Source organism: Leguminivora glycinivorella, chromosome 3, assembly GCF_023078275.1.
Source record: "Leguminivora glycinivorella isolate SPB_JAAS2020 chromosome 3, LegGlyc_1.1, whole genome shotgun sequence".
Taxonomy (NCBI): domain Eukaryota; kingdom Metazoa; phylum Arthropoda; class Insecta; order Lepidoptera; family Tortricidae; genus Leguminivora; species Leguminivora glycinivorella.
Window position 1 is genome coordinate 25,411,729 of NC_062973.1, and position 18,317 is coordinate 25,430,045.

At 38.0% G+C, this 18,317-nt stretch overlaps 1 protein-coding gene across 1 annotated transcript; it reads right to left on the reverse strand.

Moving 5' to 3' along the window:
* Window positions 1-281: 281 nt before the first annotated feature.
* LOC125242740 (membrane alanyl aminopeptidase-like) lies at window positions 282-15,148 on the reverse strand. The gene is made up of 5 exons (XM_048151662.1): window positions 14,937-15,148; window positions 4,873-5,040; window positions 2,023-2,163; window positions 1,061-1,145; window positions 282-557 (listed from the first exon to the last, which is right to left on the reverse strand). The coding sequence occupies exons 1-5, from the start codon at window positions 15,101-15,103 to the stop codon at window positions 354-356; spliced, it is 765 nt and encodes a 254-aa protein (XP_048007619.1). The 5' UTR covers window positions 15,104-15,148; the 3' UTR covers window positions 282-353.
* Window positions 15,149-18,317: the final 3,169 nt, after the last annotated feature.

Below are 18,317 nucleotides of genomic sequence, written 5' to 3' on the forward strand. Positions count from 1 at the left end.
TAACAAATGACGGGTATGCCCCTTTTGCTTTTAATGCGTGTTCCGTTCGGTCAGTTTCTTTTGTTGCTCACGACACTGAATGGTTAATATTATAAAGGAGACCGTTTCATTTACAAAGACGCGTGCTCTAGTTCTTAATATCGTAATATTTGCGTCATCGTAAACGACACGATCTATCCCACTTCACACATTTGATACGTTGCTGATAAAGCATTGTTTTCATGGTCAGGTAGTTAGGCGTCAATTAAACTCATATTATATTTACAATAAATATTTACAAATTATTTAAACAGTTCTTTATTCATACTCATAACATTGATAACAATAGTTTCAAAATCTATTAGATAAATAGTCTATGCGATAACAGCCAATAGAGCCATAGCACCAAGCATAAAGACAGAAGTGACGACCCTTGTAGCATCGTCTCTGATGGCACCTAGAATGTTGTCGACGTTGTCGGTTCCCCACGCCATGTTGTTTCTTGCTGATGTGATGGCGGATAAGGCGGTGTTGTATTGGAGAGTCCCGACTTGGGTGGACCGTAGCCATTCTTCATACTGAAATGAGAATGAGAATCAGTCGTATCCAAATTTAGAATGCGTAGTGAATAAAAATTTGAATTTTGATCTTTATTCTTTATCTATCATAGTGACAAACATTTTTTTTTATTATTACAAATGGGCTTACTCTTGGCCACATACTATCCAAAGGCAAGGACGTGGCCTACGATGGAGTGAGCTCACCCAGAAGATGCCTGTTCCCCTTGATTTGAAGATTGCCGGAATATGAGCTCGGAAATATTGCTGCCGGCAAGAAATCCTACTCCTTGGCAGTGCGCATAAAAAAGAAGAAGCAAAGCGCTATATATGACCAGTTGGGCTATTATGCTTCATATTTTATCACTTATCCACGTGGATACGACATATGTCACTCTCACACTGACATACTTTCCAGAAGGTGACGAGTGCTTTATCCACATTGATAAGTGATAAAATTGGAAGCAAATTAGGCATGTTATAAAACTTTTAACATTATTTGAATTATGAACTACAGACTGTACCTCAACTAGCTCAGGTTCTTCTAGATAGGAAGCCAAGTTGGAGAGGCAAGTGTGTACGGGGTTTGGTGGGGCATCTTCAACGTACCTGTAAAATAGCACATAATTTATGTAACTAAGTATTTTAGGTCAAAAATGACAACAATGGACAAGAAAAATTTGGTAATTATTAAAACTACAGTCAGTTCATCTTTACTTGTCCTATCATGTAAACAAACGAAACGTCAAATATGATCAAAGACAATTACTAGTGATTGGAAATGTCGATAAAATGATGTATTAACGATAATTTGTAAATAAACGCTGCTAACGTCATATCAGAGGATTTTCAATTTTACGTCACACAATATTTATGTAAAAACTAAATTTTGTTAGGTTTCGTCACATTTGCAACAATCCTATGGAAAAGGCTAGTACAGTATTCATTTTATAGTACCTAACATTAACATTAATACAACAAAAAATATACTGATAGTAAAATATTTATTGTAAAGAGGTAGGAAATAAAACGTAAAGAAGTCGGTAAAAAATCTGATAAATTATTGTAATTAATATCAACGCACTTTTTCAAAGCTATACAAACTCAAACGTTCATATCGATCGTTCATAACGATAAGTTGTCATCCCAACATTATGACTCATAGACAATTTAGACTTCGTAATGTCAGGAGTTTTTGATGTCATCCGTTCGTAATTACAATTATTGATGAAAATCTTTTTAGAAATGATATTTTTCAGTGGTTTTTTGATTGATTTCAATACTTTGTGATTTTATTTAAGTGTATCATAACATTTTTAGTGATGGTTAATGTGCAATTCCAGAGAAAATTGAGATAATGTTTTCCAGCAGTGTGTGTGTACATGATTGGACAACTTAGGTTGAACTGAGTGTAGCATAATGTATCTTGACTGGTTTGTACTTCACCCGTATTCCAGATAGATCAAACGAGAATGAGGCTACTTACGCGACCCTCATAGCATCGATGTTGTTCTTCACAAACTGTAGAACTGTGGGCGCGTTCTCCTTGTTGCCTAGAAGAGCGTAGTTGAAGGAATTCGCCTTGTCATGAGACCTCACTTCATTAGTCAGCGTCAGCTCCAAGTATCTGTATTCAGTTTTTATTTATAAATTATTTGTTTTCCATTTGTTAAACGTATTTTGTGTCGTTTTTCCTGGATTTACAAATAAAGTCTCCTAGATATGGATGGTGATAAGCAATAATGTGTCAACCCACAAAAACTAAAAAAATTAGATTTTAATGCCATGTTATAGCTGGATTTTTAAACTTCTATTTGCAAAAATGACCTTTTCATTTTGAAAATTTTTACTATCCCAAAAGTAAAAAAATAGGTTAACACAAATCCTATATCGTGTGTTGCCTGTTTTGCATTAATATGTCAAGAACCTTAACTTATTATAGTAATTGGCAGAAGACATATTTAAATTACAATAATGTGTTATGAGGGTTGACTCAACGATTTTTTTACACTTGACTCATTCTTGCAAAACGCAAAAAATGACATAGTTACCCACTATGAGACTTGAATGATTATTGCAAAATGATATTCTATTCGTTGTTTTATGCTACGACCCGTGTTATAAAACATAAGTCATTATTGTTAAATTATATTCGGGTCATAAATTGTTCGTTTTTGGTGTAAGTACCATGACACTATATTGTAAAATATAACTGTTCATATTAATTTAGGTATGTTTAAATAAGTTATGACTTAGTCCATTAGTATATTTTTGCACATGAATGGTTAATTCAGTACGAAATTGAACATTTTAAGTCATGAATATACATATTCGTTATTATAATTTGCAAACATTTTTTACAAGTACGTGTTTATATAAAAATCTAATATAAGCTACTATTTTTTTATAATTACTAATTACATTAAGACGTGTTAATGTATGCATAAAAATATTGTTTGATTTTTGAATACTTACTGAATGGTAGTTTATTATTTTGTTAAAGATATTTTATGTTTTGTTCTTGTACAAGTCATGAGTTATTCATAATTTAAATGACTTAGTCTATTTCTTAGCGTAAAAAAATATTTTGTTGTATATTTTAGATAAGTAGTTTGTTTTTTTTAAAGATGATTATTTGGTTTTTGTAACGATTTTTTGTTGAAAAAGCACAGATAATTTAAATATGTGTCTAGAAATGATCATTACTCTAATAGTTAATTTATAGTATTTTATTCAACAGGCGTTTAAAGGAGGTCAAGAAATATGAGGGGCGTACTTTCCACGAGTATTTTGGAGTCAGTTAAACACCATTGCATACAATACTTTTACAACGACCATGCACTTAGTTTTTAATAGTTTTTTTAAATAATTCTCGCGAAATTCACACTGTTTCCTGTATTGCAAAGGTTTGCACTGTCAGCTCAGCTGCCCAAAGCCTTCCCGCGCACGCACGCAGTATCGTTAATGCAATGCGTTGCCATGATTACAGAACCAAACAATGCGTTTTCAGTTTTTTCGATACGCACAATCCTGTAAATGACTAATAACAGTTCGGGAGTAGAAAAATCATTAAAAGGTTTGATTAATAAATAATGTATTGATTCCTACATGACGACCGGTCTGGCGCAGTCGGTAGTGACCCTGCCTGCTACGCCGCGGTCCCGGGTTCGAATCCCGGTAAGGGCATTTATTTGTGTGATGAGCACAGATATTTGTTCCTGAGTCATGGATGTTTTCTATGTATATAAGTATTTATATATTATATATATCGTTGCCTAAGTACCCACAACACAAGCCTTCTTGAGCTTACCGTGGGTCTCAGTCAATCTGTGTAAGAATGTCCTATAATATTTATTATTATTTTATTATTTATACCTAATAACATAAGTGACCATGACTGATATGTTACTTAACACTTATAAAGTTAAAAATATGCATAGGTAGAGTATTTTACAATAACAATTTATGTGCTTTAACATGTTTATTTAAGACTCATAGATATTTTTAAACAATTAGCAAAAGTGGGTTAAGTATCATAACACAGTCTTGAAAAAGTTTGACGTCGTCGAACAATTCGCAATAAAAGAAAAGGGCATTATTTCGTCAAATTGAAGTTTGTTTTGAAATTAAGCTACAATAATCACTACTACTGAACGTATTATAGCTGAAAAACACAACAATCTATATAAAAAACAATGTTTTTTAAGAGAAACACAAAAAAATGAGAAAAAATCTTTAGACGCCATTTTCTCAAAATGGTTGGCGTGTGGGTTGACACATTATTGCTTATCACCATCCATATTATGGGTATTTATTATTTTCATATGGAAACTGGTACATTATCTGTATGAGATAATATATAAGACCACATGTTAATTAAAACAATAAATTGATAATATTCAGCCGACAGGCAAAATCACTATCTACTGGCATTAGTTGGTATAGACTCCGTAAAGTTCGTATCATTCTCATATGCTTTGGTTCATATTGACATATGCTATAAGGGCATTTTCAGAAATTGGGAAATTAGCGTTAATTGTTAACAAAAATGACCTCATTGTCAGTTTTGTAACGATAATTAAGCATGAAATTTCAATAAAAATATTGTTTTTGTGTTAATTATATAAATTTTAAGCTATAATCTACATTCAGATTGTGAAAAAAGTAATTTTTTAGACAGATTATATGCTTAATTATTGTCGTCACAAAACTGACAGCGAGTAGATAATTTTTTTTTTGTTAACAACTTACGCTAATAGGGGGCCCAATTAGAAAATGCTCCTATAATGGTTGGATTTTTCAGTATCCCTTACACTAGTAACTTTAAAATCATTACCTAGTTAGTAATGCTGGATTCTTAGCAGCACCCATAGCCCTCAGCATCTCAAGCTGGTCATGGGCAAGATTCGACGAGCGGAAACGAGAGAGGATGAAGTTAAAGTCCTGTTCGTCTCCCTCTCGCACACCAACCACGTACACGTTACGACGAATTCCTCCGTGCACCCTGAATGTACATAACATAGGCAGCTATTAATATAAAGGGTAATCATTTATGGAAAGAAAAAACAGGATTAACAATGTTATTTGCAATTAATATAATTATCGGATTTGTACAGCGACATACTGATATCAAATTATGTTTCTTAGGTCATCATCAGCCTCCTTGCGTTATCTTGGCATTTGCCACGGCTCATGGGAGCCTGGGGTCCGCTTTGACAACTAATCTCAAGATTTGGCGTAGGCACTAGTTGTTCAGACTTCTGAAGATAGCTTCGTTGTACGCGTGTAACTTTGCGTTCAATATTCAAGTAGGCGCTAATACTGCGCCGCTATTAATATTTGTATACCTACCCGTCCCTTGCACTTTTTCTAACTAATCATGTAAGACGCTCGTTGTCAATTAAATAGATTTAAAATATAATTTTGGGTTTTAATCATCGCATTAAGGCTCCGTAATGTACACTACGATACATTAAATGGTAACCCATGACGGGAACGTACCAAAATCAAGAAAACTCAAGAAATTGCGATATATCAAAGGCGCGTATGCAGCATCAGTACGGGCGCGTATGCAGTAAAGTCTAGAAGATTCCTGGCCCCTGGAGAAGATAGAAGAGTAAACCTTGGCTGGATTGTGGAGTGCAGTGCAGTGCAACATCGAAAGTTCACCCTGTGCGTCGAAGCAATTGCCAGAGCTAAGTGCCCTTCCTTTGTCCTTCCCAAGCCCTAATTCTTTTTATCTAATAGTCAAAATTGTAAACAATTTTCTTTTAGGTATTCATAAAGTGGTACATAATACTTCCACTTGCGTAAATACGAAAAACGTCGTCAAAATTAGCACACAATAATCACATACTTCTAGCTACTTTATTTGATAATCATCGTAATTTCAACTACAAATCTAAATAAATTGGTGGCCCATACTAAAGTAACGTAATTCTACGCATTGTTTACATTCTTAACAATAAAATTTATACTTTTTTTGAGAAAATTAACGTAAATATCACAGCTAAAATTTAATGATAATTAATTTACCGTTACAAATTGGTTTTATCTGTCTATCGCCCCACATTCAATCTCATCAATTATCAATAATTTCATTGTATTTAAAGTATTTCGCCGACTATTCCAGGATCGTCACGGCGCGGCTCAGCGTAGCAAGTCCTGTTATCTATCAAGTACATACCTACACATCAGCTGAGCGCGCGCGGCCGGGCTCCCAGCGGCAAGTACCTACCGTAGTGAGGAGCGTGAGATAAACCTTTTGTTATTTACTTATAGTACCTAACTATTTTTACTTTTAACGTAAATTTAAAAAATATTAAAAATGTCGACCGAGGATGAGAAACAAAAGATTTTGGCTGCAAAGCGCTTAAAAGAATTAACTGTTTCGAGAAGTTCAGTTAAAGGACAAATTACTAAATTTAAAACTTACATAAATGATTTAAATTCTAAAGAGGATATTTCTAATATTGAATTAGCTGAGCTAGGCCTTAAGCTTAGCAAGCTCGAGGGTTTGTCATCCAAGTTCGACACTTTGCAAAGTGAGATTGAGGTCCTGAATGCTGACCAATTATCAATTGAGCTTGATGAACGCGAGAGGATTGAGCAAAATATTATTACAAATATTGCTACAGCTAAAACATTAATTGAAAAATATAATACAATCGAAATTGAACGGCGCAACTCTGTCACCGCTCCAGTACTTGCTCAATGTACTCACGATCATCAGGATCAGGGCTTTAAATTGCCACAAATACAAATTTCTAAATTCGATGGTGCCTATTTCCGCTGGCTTGAGTTTCGTGATACCTACGAAAATCTTATACATAAAAATGAACGTATAAAGCCTATACACAAATTTCACTATCTTATATCCTACTTGGAGGGTGATGCGGCTAGGATTATTTCTAATCTAGAAGTATCTAGTGCTAATTATGAAGAAGCCTGGAAGTTGCTGGGGGATCGCTATAATAATAAAAGGTTGTTAGTTAACCACCACTTAAGTTCATTGTTTAACATACAGGCGCCCGCCCGCGAGTCTGAAAAGGCACTTCGTTTCTTAGTCGATCACGTGACTAAAAATTTGAGAGCATTGTCGAGTTTGGGACAGCCGACCGACAAGTGGGATATGCTAGTTATTTTCATGCTGACGTCTAAATTAGACAGCCAAACTTTATTGAAGTGGGAAGAGTACCGTAACACGCTCGATGACGTTCCTACTTTAGATCAATTTCACAAGTTTTTAATTAATCGCGCGGACGTCCTTGAGGCATTAAATCGCAGTAAACATGAGACCGGTACTTCTAAAATTTCACCTTCTACGTCACGACCAAGCCCGCCAGCACCTAATCACCAAAACAACAATTACAATAGCAACAAAAATAACAATTACAATAACAACAAAATAAAATCATTTGCAGGTGTTTACCAAAAATCAAAGCCAATGTTCAAACAAAATCAAAATCATTATACACCTGGTACCGCTGTATGTATAATATGCAGCGATAACCATCGAATATACGATTGCCCTATTTTTGCTGCTAAAAGCATGCCAGACAAATTAGCCGACGTCGCGACTTATAAGTTGTGTGCCAACTGCCTCAGACAGGGTCATCCAGTCAGCGAGTGCCGTGGAGGTCCTTGCCGGGACTGTAAGCAGAAGCACAACAGCTTGCTTCACGAGCCCAATCCGGGCGTTATAAGTAATGCTGCCACGGTCAGCAACACATCGTCTGCGGCTAATGTGTTCGACTTAGACAATAATCGAGGGCGTTTGTCTACTGCATTAATAGAGGTGTGTAATCCTAAAACAAATAAAAAGGAACGAGTACGAGCTCTCTTAGATAACGGGAGTGAGTTCTCATTTATTAAAAAATCGCTAAAAGAAAGATTATCTTTGCAAGCGGATCCTACTGACTGCATAGATCTGATAGGAGCCGGTAATAAACGCGTAGACAACATTGTCGAAAGATGTACTACACAAATTAATTCACTAAATGATACCTATACATTCGCCTTAACGTGCTTTGTTCTAAAGGAGCTAACAGGCAACATTCGTGAGCGTCACGTAGATGTCCAAAGTCTACAGATACCTAAACATAATCCAATTAGCGGATCCCGATTTTAACCAATCAACTGAGGTCGAGATTTTAATCGGCGCGGACGTATTTTGGGACATCCTAGGTACCGAAATGCGATCGCTAGGACCCTCTATGCCTACATTACGTAATTCTAAATTCGGTTGGTTAATATGCGGACGAATGAACACTAATACTAACATGCAAAATACTAAAAAGCAAAATAAAAATCTAAATAACAACATGCAAAATACTAAAAAACTAAATAACAATAATCAAAATAAAATTAATTGTAACCATGCAATTATATCTAAAACACAACAAAACATCGAAAATATGCTAACTAAATTCTGGGAGACCGAAGAGGTCCCCAACGAAAAAACATTAAATCAAAATGAACAAGATTGCGAAAATCATTTCTTAACTAATACTATACGACTAGATAACGGTAGGTTTTGTGTTAAACTGCCACTAACTGAATCACCTGAATGTCTTGGGGATTCCTATAACTTAGCCAAACGAAGGTTTTTAAATTTGGAACGAAAATTCAAGCGCAACCCGACCTTGAAGTCCGAATATACTAAATTCATACATGAGTATGCAGAGCTAGAGTCGGGCTAGCCAAATATTGTTGACAGATATTTCCTTGTGGTATCACCAATTGTCTATGGTTTAAAAAAAAGGCTAAAAGTCTGCTGTCAATTTATGTCACTTATTCAAATTGTTCGCGGGTTATTAAGGGTAAATCTTAAATATTATAACAATGACGATACCAAGCCAGGTCCGCAATTTGCTGTTTAAGCTAATAAATAATTACAACCAAGAGCGAAGTCGACGTGAAGCGGCATATAATGAAAAACTGCAATGTTTACAAGTCGTAAACAATATAGCTCTATTAATATTTTGATACTTTAAGTACTAGTTCTAACATTTGCCTATAACTTTGATTAAGTATGTGAATATAATAAAACTTAAATCTCATAAACAGGAAAAGAGTGTAAAGACAAGGAGAAACTCGAAGCTCTGGAAAGCATTAATAAAATAAAAATATTGGAACGTAACGACTTACTTACGAAAAACCAATATTTAGAAGAAATCAGTGAAGTGACTGGTCAGTAGTAATTTGATATAAAAATATAAAAAATAAAATAAATAATATAATTTAGCCTATATACGTTCCACTGCTGGGCACAGGCCTCCTCTCATGTCTGTATAGTCTCCACGCTAGCCCAATGCGGGTTGGAGACTTCACATAAATCTTTGAATTTCTTTGCTGATGTATGCAGGTTTCCTCACGATGTTTTCCTTCACCGTAAAGCTAGTGGTACATATTAAATGATATTTCGTACGTAAGTTCCGAAAAACTCATTGGTACGAGCCAGGATTTGAACCTGCGACCTCCGGATTGAAAGTCGGGCGTCATCGTCATATCCACTCGGCCACCACTGCTTATATGGCAATAAAAATATAAAATATATAAAAATATCTTGGTGAAACATGTAATTTAATCAGATGCTGTTCTCTTCTAAAATGCCAGAGGCATGGAGATTGAGCACTATAGTTCCGATTTATAAGGGAAAGGGAAGCAAGTACGAGTGCACTAACTACCGTGGCATCAAGCTTTTAAGCCACACAATGAAGCTTTACGAGAGAGTGATTGATAGTCGGTTAAGATCAGAGTGCTTACTATCAAAAAATCACTATGGCTTCGTACCTGGTTTATCAACCACCGATCCTATGTTTGCTCTAAGTACGATTGCTGAAGAATATCGCTCCAAAAAGAAGCCGTTATTCGTTGCATTCCTGGACATGGAAAAGGCCTTTGATCGTGTCCCAAGAGATACGATCTGGTGGAGCCTTCGCAAGAAGAACGTCCCCGAGCACTATGTCAACATCATTGCCGACATGTACAGGGGGGCACGATCGATGGTGCGGACAGTGGTGGGTGAGACGAAACCAGTAGCGGTCACGGAAGGCGTTCACCAAGGCTCGGTACTGAGCCCCTTCCTGTTTTGCTTGGCTTTGGACTCACTTACCGAAGAGGCGCAAGATACAGCAAAGTGGACATTTATATACGCTGATGATGTAGCCATTTGCGCGGAAAGTCGGCGTGAGCTACAAAATGCCCTTTTGTCATGGAAACACCAGTTACAAGCCGGAGGCCTAGTGCTGAGTATTTCCAAAACCCAGTTTCTCTCCCTAAATGAACCCAACCAAAGCGACGATAGCCCGATATCCATCGATGGGCAACTAGTCACTAAGTGCAAACAATACAAATATCTGGGTGGTATGATGCACTCTTCTGGGGACATCGGATGCAATATTCAGCACCGTATAGCAGCTGCATGGCTGAAGTGGCGCGAAGTGACTGGTGTCACCTGTGACAAAAGAATGCCGGTCAAACTGAAGGGATTAGTCTACAAGACCATAATACGGCCCGTACTGATGTACGGCAGCGAGACGTGGGCAGTTAAGCAGAAGGATGTGCATACTATTCAAGTTGCCGAAATGAAGATGCTGAGATGGATGTGCGGCGTCACCAGGCTCGATAGGATCCGCAACGAGTACGTGCGAGGCAGCCTGGGCGTACGCGACATCGCGGACAAAATGCAGGAAAGTAGGCTGCGATGGTATGGGCATGTAGGGAGAAGACCACCAGAATACGTTGGAAATTTAGCACTACGTTTCTCTATCCCCGGTAAGAGAGGCAGAGGAAAACCGAAGACAAGATGGAGGGACGTAGTGCTAAAAGATATGGCTGAGTGCAGAGTGTCCGAAGACGACGTCAAGGATAGGGCGAAGTGGAAGCGGCTGACGAGGAAAGCTGACCCCACCACCATGTGGGATTAATAGCTTGGAAGAGAGAGAGATCTTGGTGAAACATGTCTATATATGAGCGGCAAAAATGTCGATAGTGCATTTTCTTTACCTACCTACTTAACATATTAAACAGACATTTGAAATAAAACTCTTTTAAACGGATTAATCGCGTATATTAACATCATGACCTACGTTTCGAGCCCTTTACAGCACTCGTCTTCACAGGTTCTACCCCTAAGACAGACATTTGAACCTTAAAAAATGTCAATTACCACCATTAATTGGATCAAATGCTAACAGATTTTGTCAAATTTCTGTACATATATTAGCAATTTCTATTGATTTTCAATATAAGTGTGCACAGAAAACAAAAATATTTTCTAGTATCAAAACTATATCTCCTACTATACCAAATGTGACCAGCCCTAGATTTTTTGAATTTCCCGCCAAAAGTTGGGGCAATATTTCATTAGCCACACTCTAGGCCATCTGTCTGAGTCTAGCCTGCTCAAGCCATATCCTAACTATTTTTTGTGCCATCATGCTGTTTTTAAAAATAGTGAATCTACGTCTCTGAGAGTTGTCTATGACGCGTCAGCTGCTTCCTCCTCTGGTAAATCACTCAATAATATACTGATGGTCGGGCCAAACGTCCAGGACTCTCTTTTCTCCATCCTAGTGAGAGCTCGACAGTACAAGTACATTCTTTCGGGCGATATCGAAAAAATGTACCGTCAGGTTCAAGTCCATGACGATGACCGTAATTTACAGCTAATAGTCTGGAGAGAAGATGAGTCCAGCCCCCTCAAAACGCTGCGGTTGAATACTCTCACTTACGGTACAGGAAGTGCGAGCTATTTGAGCACGCGATGTCTATTTCAGGTCGGAGAGGAGCAGCCTGATCAGCTCATCAAAACTATAATACAAAAAGATTTCTATGTTGATGACCTGATCACTGGCGCAAATAGTGATCACGAACTAAAATACATACAAAAATCAGTCTCTGAGGCGCTAAAGACAGGATGTTTTAATTTAAGAAAGTACAAAAGTAATTTACCGTCTTTGTTTGAAGACTCTAACATAAATACACAAGAAAATTTAATCATAAATGAATCAGATAGCACTCTAGGGTTAGGATGGAGCCCAGCTTATGATACGTTAAACTTTCCTGTTAAAGATCCCATTCCAAGTGACGTCATAACCAAAAGATATATTATGTCAAACGCATTTAAAATATTTGACCCACTAGGTTGTTTAAGCATATGTATAATAAAACCAAAAATGCTATTACAAAAATTATGGGAGCTCAAAATAGATTGGGACTCGCCTGTCCCCGATTTTATTCAAAAAGAGTGGGAAAGGTTTGTCCTAAATTTACCATATATTCAAAATCTCCAAATAGATAGACGTGTTTTGTGCGATTCACCAAAGTTTATTGAAATGCATGTTTTCAGTGACGCATCGCAGTCGGCCCTTGGTGCCTGTATTTATATGAAGTCTGTGAGTGAAAACGGTGACGTCACTGTAAGGCTACTATGCTCTAAATCGAAGGTTGCCCCACTAACCCCCACGACCATGCCGAGGCAAGAACTTGGAGCTGCGCTGCTGGCTGCCAGGCTCAGCAGGGCAGTTCTAGACTCGCTAAGGTACAAGCCGGATCGTGTTGTGCATTGGTGCGACTCAAGTATCGTGTTAGGCTGGTTGCACAATAAGTTTGCTAAACTAAAAATATTCGTAGCTAATCGCATAAATGAAATCTTAGAAAAGACTAAAGAATCAACATGGAGGTATGTACCTACCTCTGCAAATCCAGCTGACCTAATTTCGCGGGGAGTGGATGCCTGCCAGCTTCCAAAGCTGGATCTGTGGTGGTATGGACCTACGTTTTTAACTGAAGACGAGTCTAACTGGCCTGTTTTAAATAATCTTAAAATTTACGACTTACCTGAGACTAAATGTAATGTTGTAAGTTTAGAATCTCCCATAGTAGACTTCGAAAAATATTCTACTCTAAATAAATTACAAAGATCGTTTGCATATGTCAAGAGAATGATATATAATCTAAAAAATCCTAATAACAAAAAAGTAGGTATTTTAACTGCTGACGAGTTGACAGAATCGTTCAATTACCTGTGTTCAATTGCTCAAAAACAATCATTTAAAGATGAGTACGAGATACTTACTAAATCTAAACCGTTAACTTCTAAATATAAAATAATAAAACTGTCGCCTTTTTTAGATAGCGACAAGGTGATTAGGGTTGGCGGTCGAATCGATGCATCTGATTATCCGTATGAAAAGAAGCACCAAATTTTGCTTCACGCGTCTCATCGTTTAACAAAACTTATATTTGCCAACGTGCATATAAAAAATTTGCACGCCCCTCCTCAACTATTGTTGTCCCTTGTTAAAGAGACCGTGTGGCCGATAAACGGAAGGCGCCTTGCTCAGCGCACCGTAAACAATTGCGTGCGCTGTAGATGTGCACTCGGTCAGACTTTGACCCCAAAAATGGGCAATCTACCAGCTCAGAGAATAAATCCAGACTTTCCGTTCATATCAGTAGGATTAGATTTTGCGGGACCTTTCTATATTCTAAATAGAAAGGGTCGAGGTGCTAAATTATTAAAATGCTATTTATGTCTGTTTGTGTGTTTACGCTATAAATGTTTACACTTAGAAGCGGTTAGTGATCTAACCAAAAATGCGTTCATAATGACGCTTCGGAGGTTTATTGCGCGAAGAGGCAAGCCTGCGGAAATATTCTGTGACAATGGTCGAAACTTTGTCTCTGCGTCAAAGGAAATAGGTCAATTTTTAAAAGCCAATCAGGAACCTTTGTCTGACTTTGCAAATCAAGAGTACATAAAGTTTATATTCACTCCAACTTACGCTCCTCACTTCGGCGGTATTTGGGAGGCCGGTATTAAATCTTCCAAACACCATATAAAACGCGTAATAGGCAATAGCCATTTAACATTTGAAGAAATTGGAACTCTATTTGCGCAAGTGGAAGCTATTCTTAACAGCCGTCCCTTGTGCCCCATGTCTACCTCTCCTGACGACCTCCTTTCCCTCTCTCCAGGGCACTTCTTAATCGGAAGACCGCTGACTGCACTGCCGTCACCTGCACTGGAGAACCGCCAAGAGATGTCTCTTCAACGCTACGCCAGAATAGAAAAGATACGCCAGCACTTTTGGAACAGATGGCAGAGAAAATATATATCCGAATTACAAGAAAGGACCAAATGGAAAACAAACACTGCCAAACTAAATGTGGGTGACCTGGTCCTGCTTCATGAAGACCACGTGCCTCCTCTATGCTGGCGCCTTGGACGAGTTGCGCGCTTGTACCCGGGAGCCGACGGTGTTGCCAGGGTTGCAGATGTAACCACTACAAAAGGAAGCGTACGACGACCATTCGTTCGCCTATGCCCTCTACCATCACCGGAGGACTTAAAGTTTTGAAAGGCTGTTCCTTTCAACGAGGCGGGAAGATGTTCAGACTTCTGAAGATAGCTTCGTTGTACGCGTGTAACTTTGCGTTCAATATTCAAGTAGGCGCTAATACTGCGCCGCTATTAATATTTGTATACCTACCCGTCCCTTGCACTTTTTCTAACTAATCATGTAAGACGCTCGTTGTCAATTAAATAGATTTAAAATATAATTTTGGGTTTTAATCATCGCATTAAGGCTCCGTAATGTACACTACGATACACTAGTTTTTACGAAAGCGACTGCCATCTGACCTTCCAACCCGAAGGGTAACTAGGCCTTATTGGAATTAGTCCAGTTTCTTCACGATGTTTTCCTTCACCGAAAAGCGACTGGCAAATATCAAATGACGTTTCGCACATAAGTTCAGAAAAACTCTTTGGTACGAGCCGGGTTCGACCCTGTGACCTCCGGATCGAAAGTCACACGCTCTTACCGCTAGGCCACCAGCGCAAGTAGACCAAAACCGGAACAAAATGATTAATAAAGTTCTAGAACTCACCATACATTATGGTCCTTAAACCTCAGGAATTGGTTCCTCGACTCAGTCACACATTGCTCGTGTCCGAGCAAGCAAGCAAAGTGCAGGGCGGCTTGGCGGTTCATGATGTCTGTTGGTGTGTCTGTACTAAGTACGTTGAAGCCAACGTGCTCGAGCAGGTGAGACATTGTGTCGAGGATAAACGCCTGTGGAGTGAAGACGATAGTTAGGGTAGACTTTTTTTATTTTACTCGTTTTAGTAGATGCAACCGTCGATAAACAGTTAGAGATGGCATTTGATGAAGAAGATTATGATTTTTCATTAATTTATTAGATAAGACAACTATTTTTAACCCCCGACGCAAAAACGAAGGGGTGTTATAAGTTTGACGTGTCTGTCTGTCTGTCTGTCTGTCTGTCTGTCTGTCTGTCTGTCTGTCTGTCTGTCTGTTTGTCTGTGTGTGTGTCTGTCTGTGGCATCGTAGCTCTCGAACGGATGAACCGATTTTGATTTAGTTTTTTTGTTTGAAAGCTGAATTAGTCGGGAGTGTTCTTAGCCATGTTTGATGGTAATCGGTCCACTATGTCGGAGGTTTTTCAAAATTTTAATTAGTTTTTTTTTAATAAAAAAAAATTACAATGGTATGTGGCTGATTCTTAGCGGCCCGAAATGTATTACAAAAACACCTAAATACTATTTTTTTCAGCCTTCTAGCTCAAAAAATAAAGATTTTACACCCGGGTTAGATTTTTTTGAAAAAAAAATTTATCCAAATCGGTCCAAAAAAATGTCTATATATACGGAAATATAAAATTCGTGTGGCACTATTGTGCCACCGAAAGCCCAAATCTGAAGTTCATTTTGGTCTATCTCTTATCGTTTCCGAGATATAACGTCTTGAAAGTACGAAATGTACTAAACTTCTACTATTTGTTTGTGAAATCGTTGCTATCACATTCCATCAGGCGCTCATGACTAAATTGTATGGAAGAGTCGAAATCCGACTCGCACTTGACCAATTATCGTAGAAAGTTGTGTTTCGACGTAAAACGATGAGGTGTTATAAGTTTGACGTGTCTATCTGTCTCTGTGTGTGTGTGTGTGTGTGTGTGTGTGTGTGTGTGTGTGTGTGTGTGTGTGTGTGTGTGTGTGTGTGTGTGTGTGTGTGTGTGTGTGTGTGTGTGTGTGTGTGTGTGTGTGTGTGTGTGTGTGTGTGTGTCTGTCTGTGGCATCGCATCGTGTCGTAGCTCCTGAACGGATCTACCGATTTTGATTAATTTTTTTGTTTATAAAAGGTGAATTAGTCGAGTGTTTTTATTTATATTAGCTGTAGGTGAGGGCCTTTCTTCCCGTGGGAGAAGGCGACTGTGGGATGTGGGTTAAATTGTGGCGTAGGCGAGAGGCTGGCAACCTGTCACTGCAATGTCACAGTTTCGTTTTCTTTCAACCCCTTATTTGCCAACAGTGGCACTGAAACCTGAGTAGTTTCATGTGCTCTGCCTACCCCTTCATGGGACACAGGCGTGATTGTATGTATATGTAGCTGTAGGTGATGGCCGCTGGTCCAAGATGGTCGCCGCCACAAAAAAAAATATTTATTTATTATGGATTACAGAGGCAAGCATGATCGCGCGATAAATGATAAAACCAGCAGGGTTAGCACATGATTGCCGCGAGAGTATGTCACCGCGAGATAGACTACCGGTTCTTATGTCATTAATACAATTACGACAAAGACGTGTCATCTCATCTATCTCGCGGCGACATACTCTCGCGGCAATCATGTGCTAGGCCTAAAGGGGCGGCTCATTCTGCGATTCTATCGCCGCGCTACATGTATATGGCGGCGGCCGCGAGTTTCGCGGCTCGTTCACTGGTGACGACCTTCACGCGGCGCAATAGAATTCTATGTCGGCTGCTCGCGTGCGGTCTGTTTGTTAATTATGTAGGTAAGAATTTAGAATGGCGGCATTTTATGAACATCAAAGGAGTGAGCCTTCAGTATTTGTACTATTATATTCTGTGATATTCGTACTATTAGTAAGTGCGAAAAGGACGGCCTGGCGCGACCATGCTATCGGTGCTGATTTTTAACCGCCGCCTCAAATCTCAAAGGAAGGGGTTCTCAATTCGTCTGTATTTTATTTTTTTATGTTTGTTCCTCGATATCTCCGTCGCTACTGGACCGATTTTGAATATTTTTTTTGATAGTATATGAATACAGATTGGTCCCATTTTTCTCAGAACCCAGAGTTCTGATGATGGGATCCTGGAGAAATCGAGAGAACTCCTCAAATCTGAAAGGCATACATATGGTGATTTTTGTGTTTTTAAAGGAATGGCATGCATTTACTTACGGAACAGTGACATTTGGTGCAGTGGAACTGCTGATGATGGTCAGAACGGAACTCCTCAAATCTGAACGGCACGCTTATAGTGACTTTGGTATTTTTATAAGAACAGCATGCACTTACGTCCAGAACAGTGACATTTGGTGCAGTGGAACTCCTGATGTTGGTCAGAACGGAACTCCTCAGATCTGAACGGCACGCTTATAGTAACTTTAGTATTTTTATAAAAACAGCATGCACTTACCTCTAGAACATCTTGAACGTAAAAAATGTAGGTAAGTACTTAACATACAATTCGGTACTTGAATTCCAAAACACAAGAAATAATAATATGACAAAAGAAAGAGCCCCCTACAAAAAGAAAGAAATAAAAACCTTAAATTATAAATTTAAAAAACCCCCGACACAAAAAAAGGTGAATTAAATTAAAAATTAAATAAAAAAAGGGTGAAAAAAACTAAAAGTGCGAGCTTTCAAAAAGTAATAAAATAACTAAATAAGTAGCTCTAGGAATACCTACCTTCCTTCTTACGAAATACCTACCTTCTTCTTCTTAGGAATATCTACCTACCTTCTACCTTCTTACGAAATACGTAAGATGAAAACCTAACTACGAAATTCTTGAACGTAAAAATTTTGGTACTTAAACATAAAATTACTTGAATTCTTAAACACAAGAAATATGACAAAATAAATTATTAATTATTATTCTCTTTATTGATTTCCATTATTAATTAATGGTAAAGTGTTGTCGCGTCGGGGGACCGCTCTTTGCCTGTCTAACTTGAAACTTAAAAACTAAATATTTACACAGCTAAACTAACTTAATAAATGTTTAACAAAATATTCACTAGGTACATACATTAAACTAACTACCTGAACATGAACAATGTAACTATACAACCAAAATGTCAAAGGAAGTATTAGAATTACAAGTAACGTATATGTTTACAACCAAACAAACTAGATAAGTGCTGAGCAAAAATTTCAACACCCAATCTTAAAATAAGACTCTAAAGACTGCATCGGAAACACAACCGTCAACGACGT

Coding starts and splice junctions, on each gene's coding strand:
- LOC125242740 (XM_048151662.1), bottom strand. CDS start 15,103: ATGTCTCACCTGCTCGAGCACGTTGGCTTCAACGTACTTAGTACAGAC. Junction 1,146..2,022: donor ATCGATGCTATGAGGGTCGC/GTAAGTAGCCTC, acceptor GCTATTTTACAG/GTACGTTGAAGATGCCCCAC. Junction 558..1,060: donor AAGAACCTGAGCTAGTTGAG/GTACAGTCTGTA, acceptor TTCTCATTTCAG/TATGAAGAATGGCTACGGTC.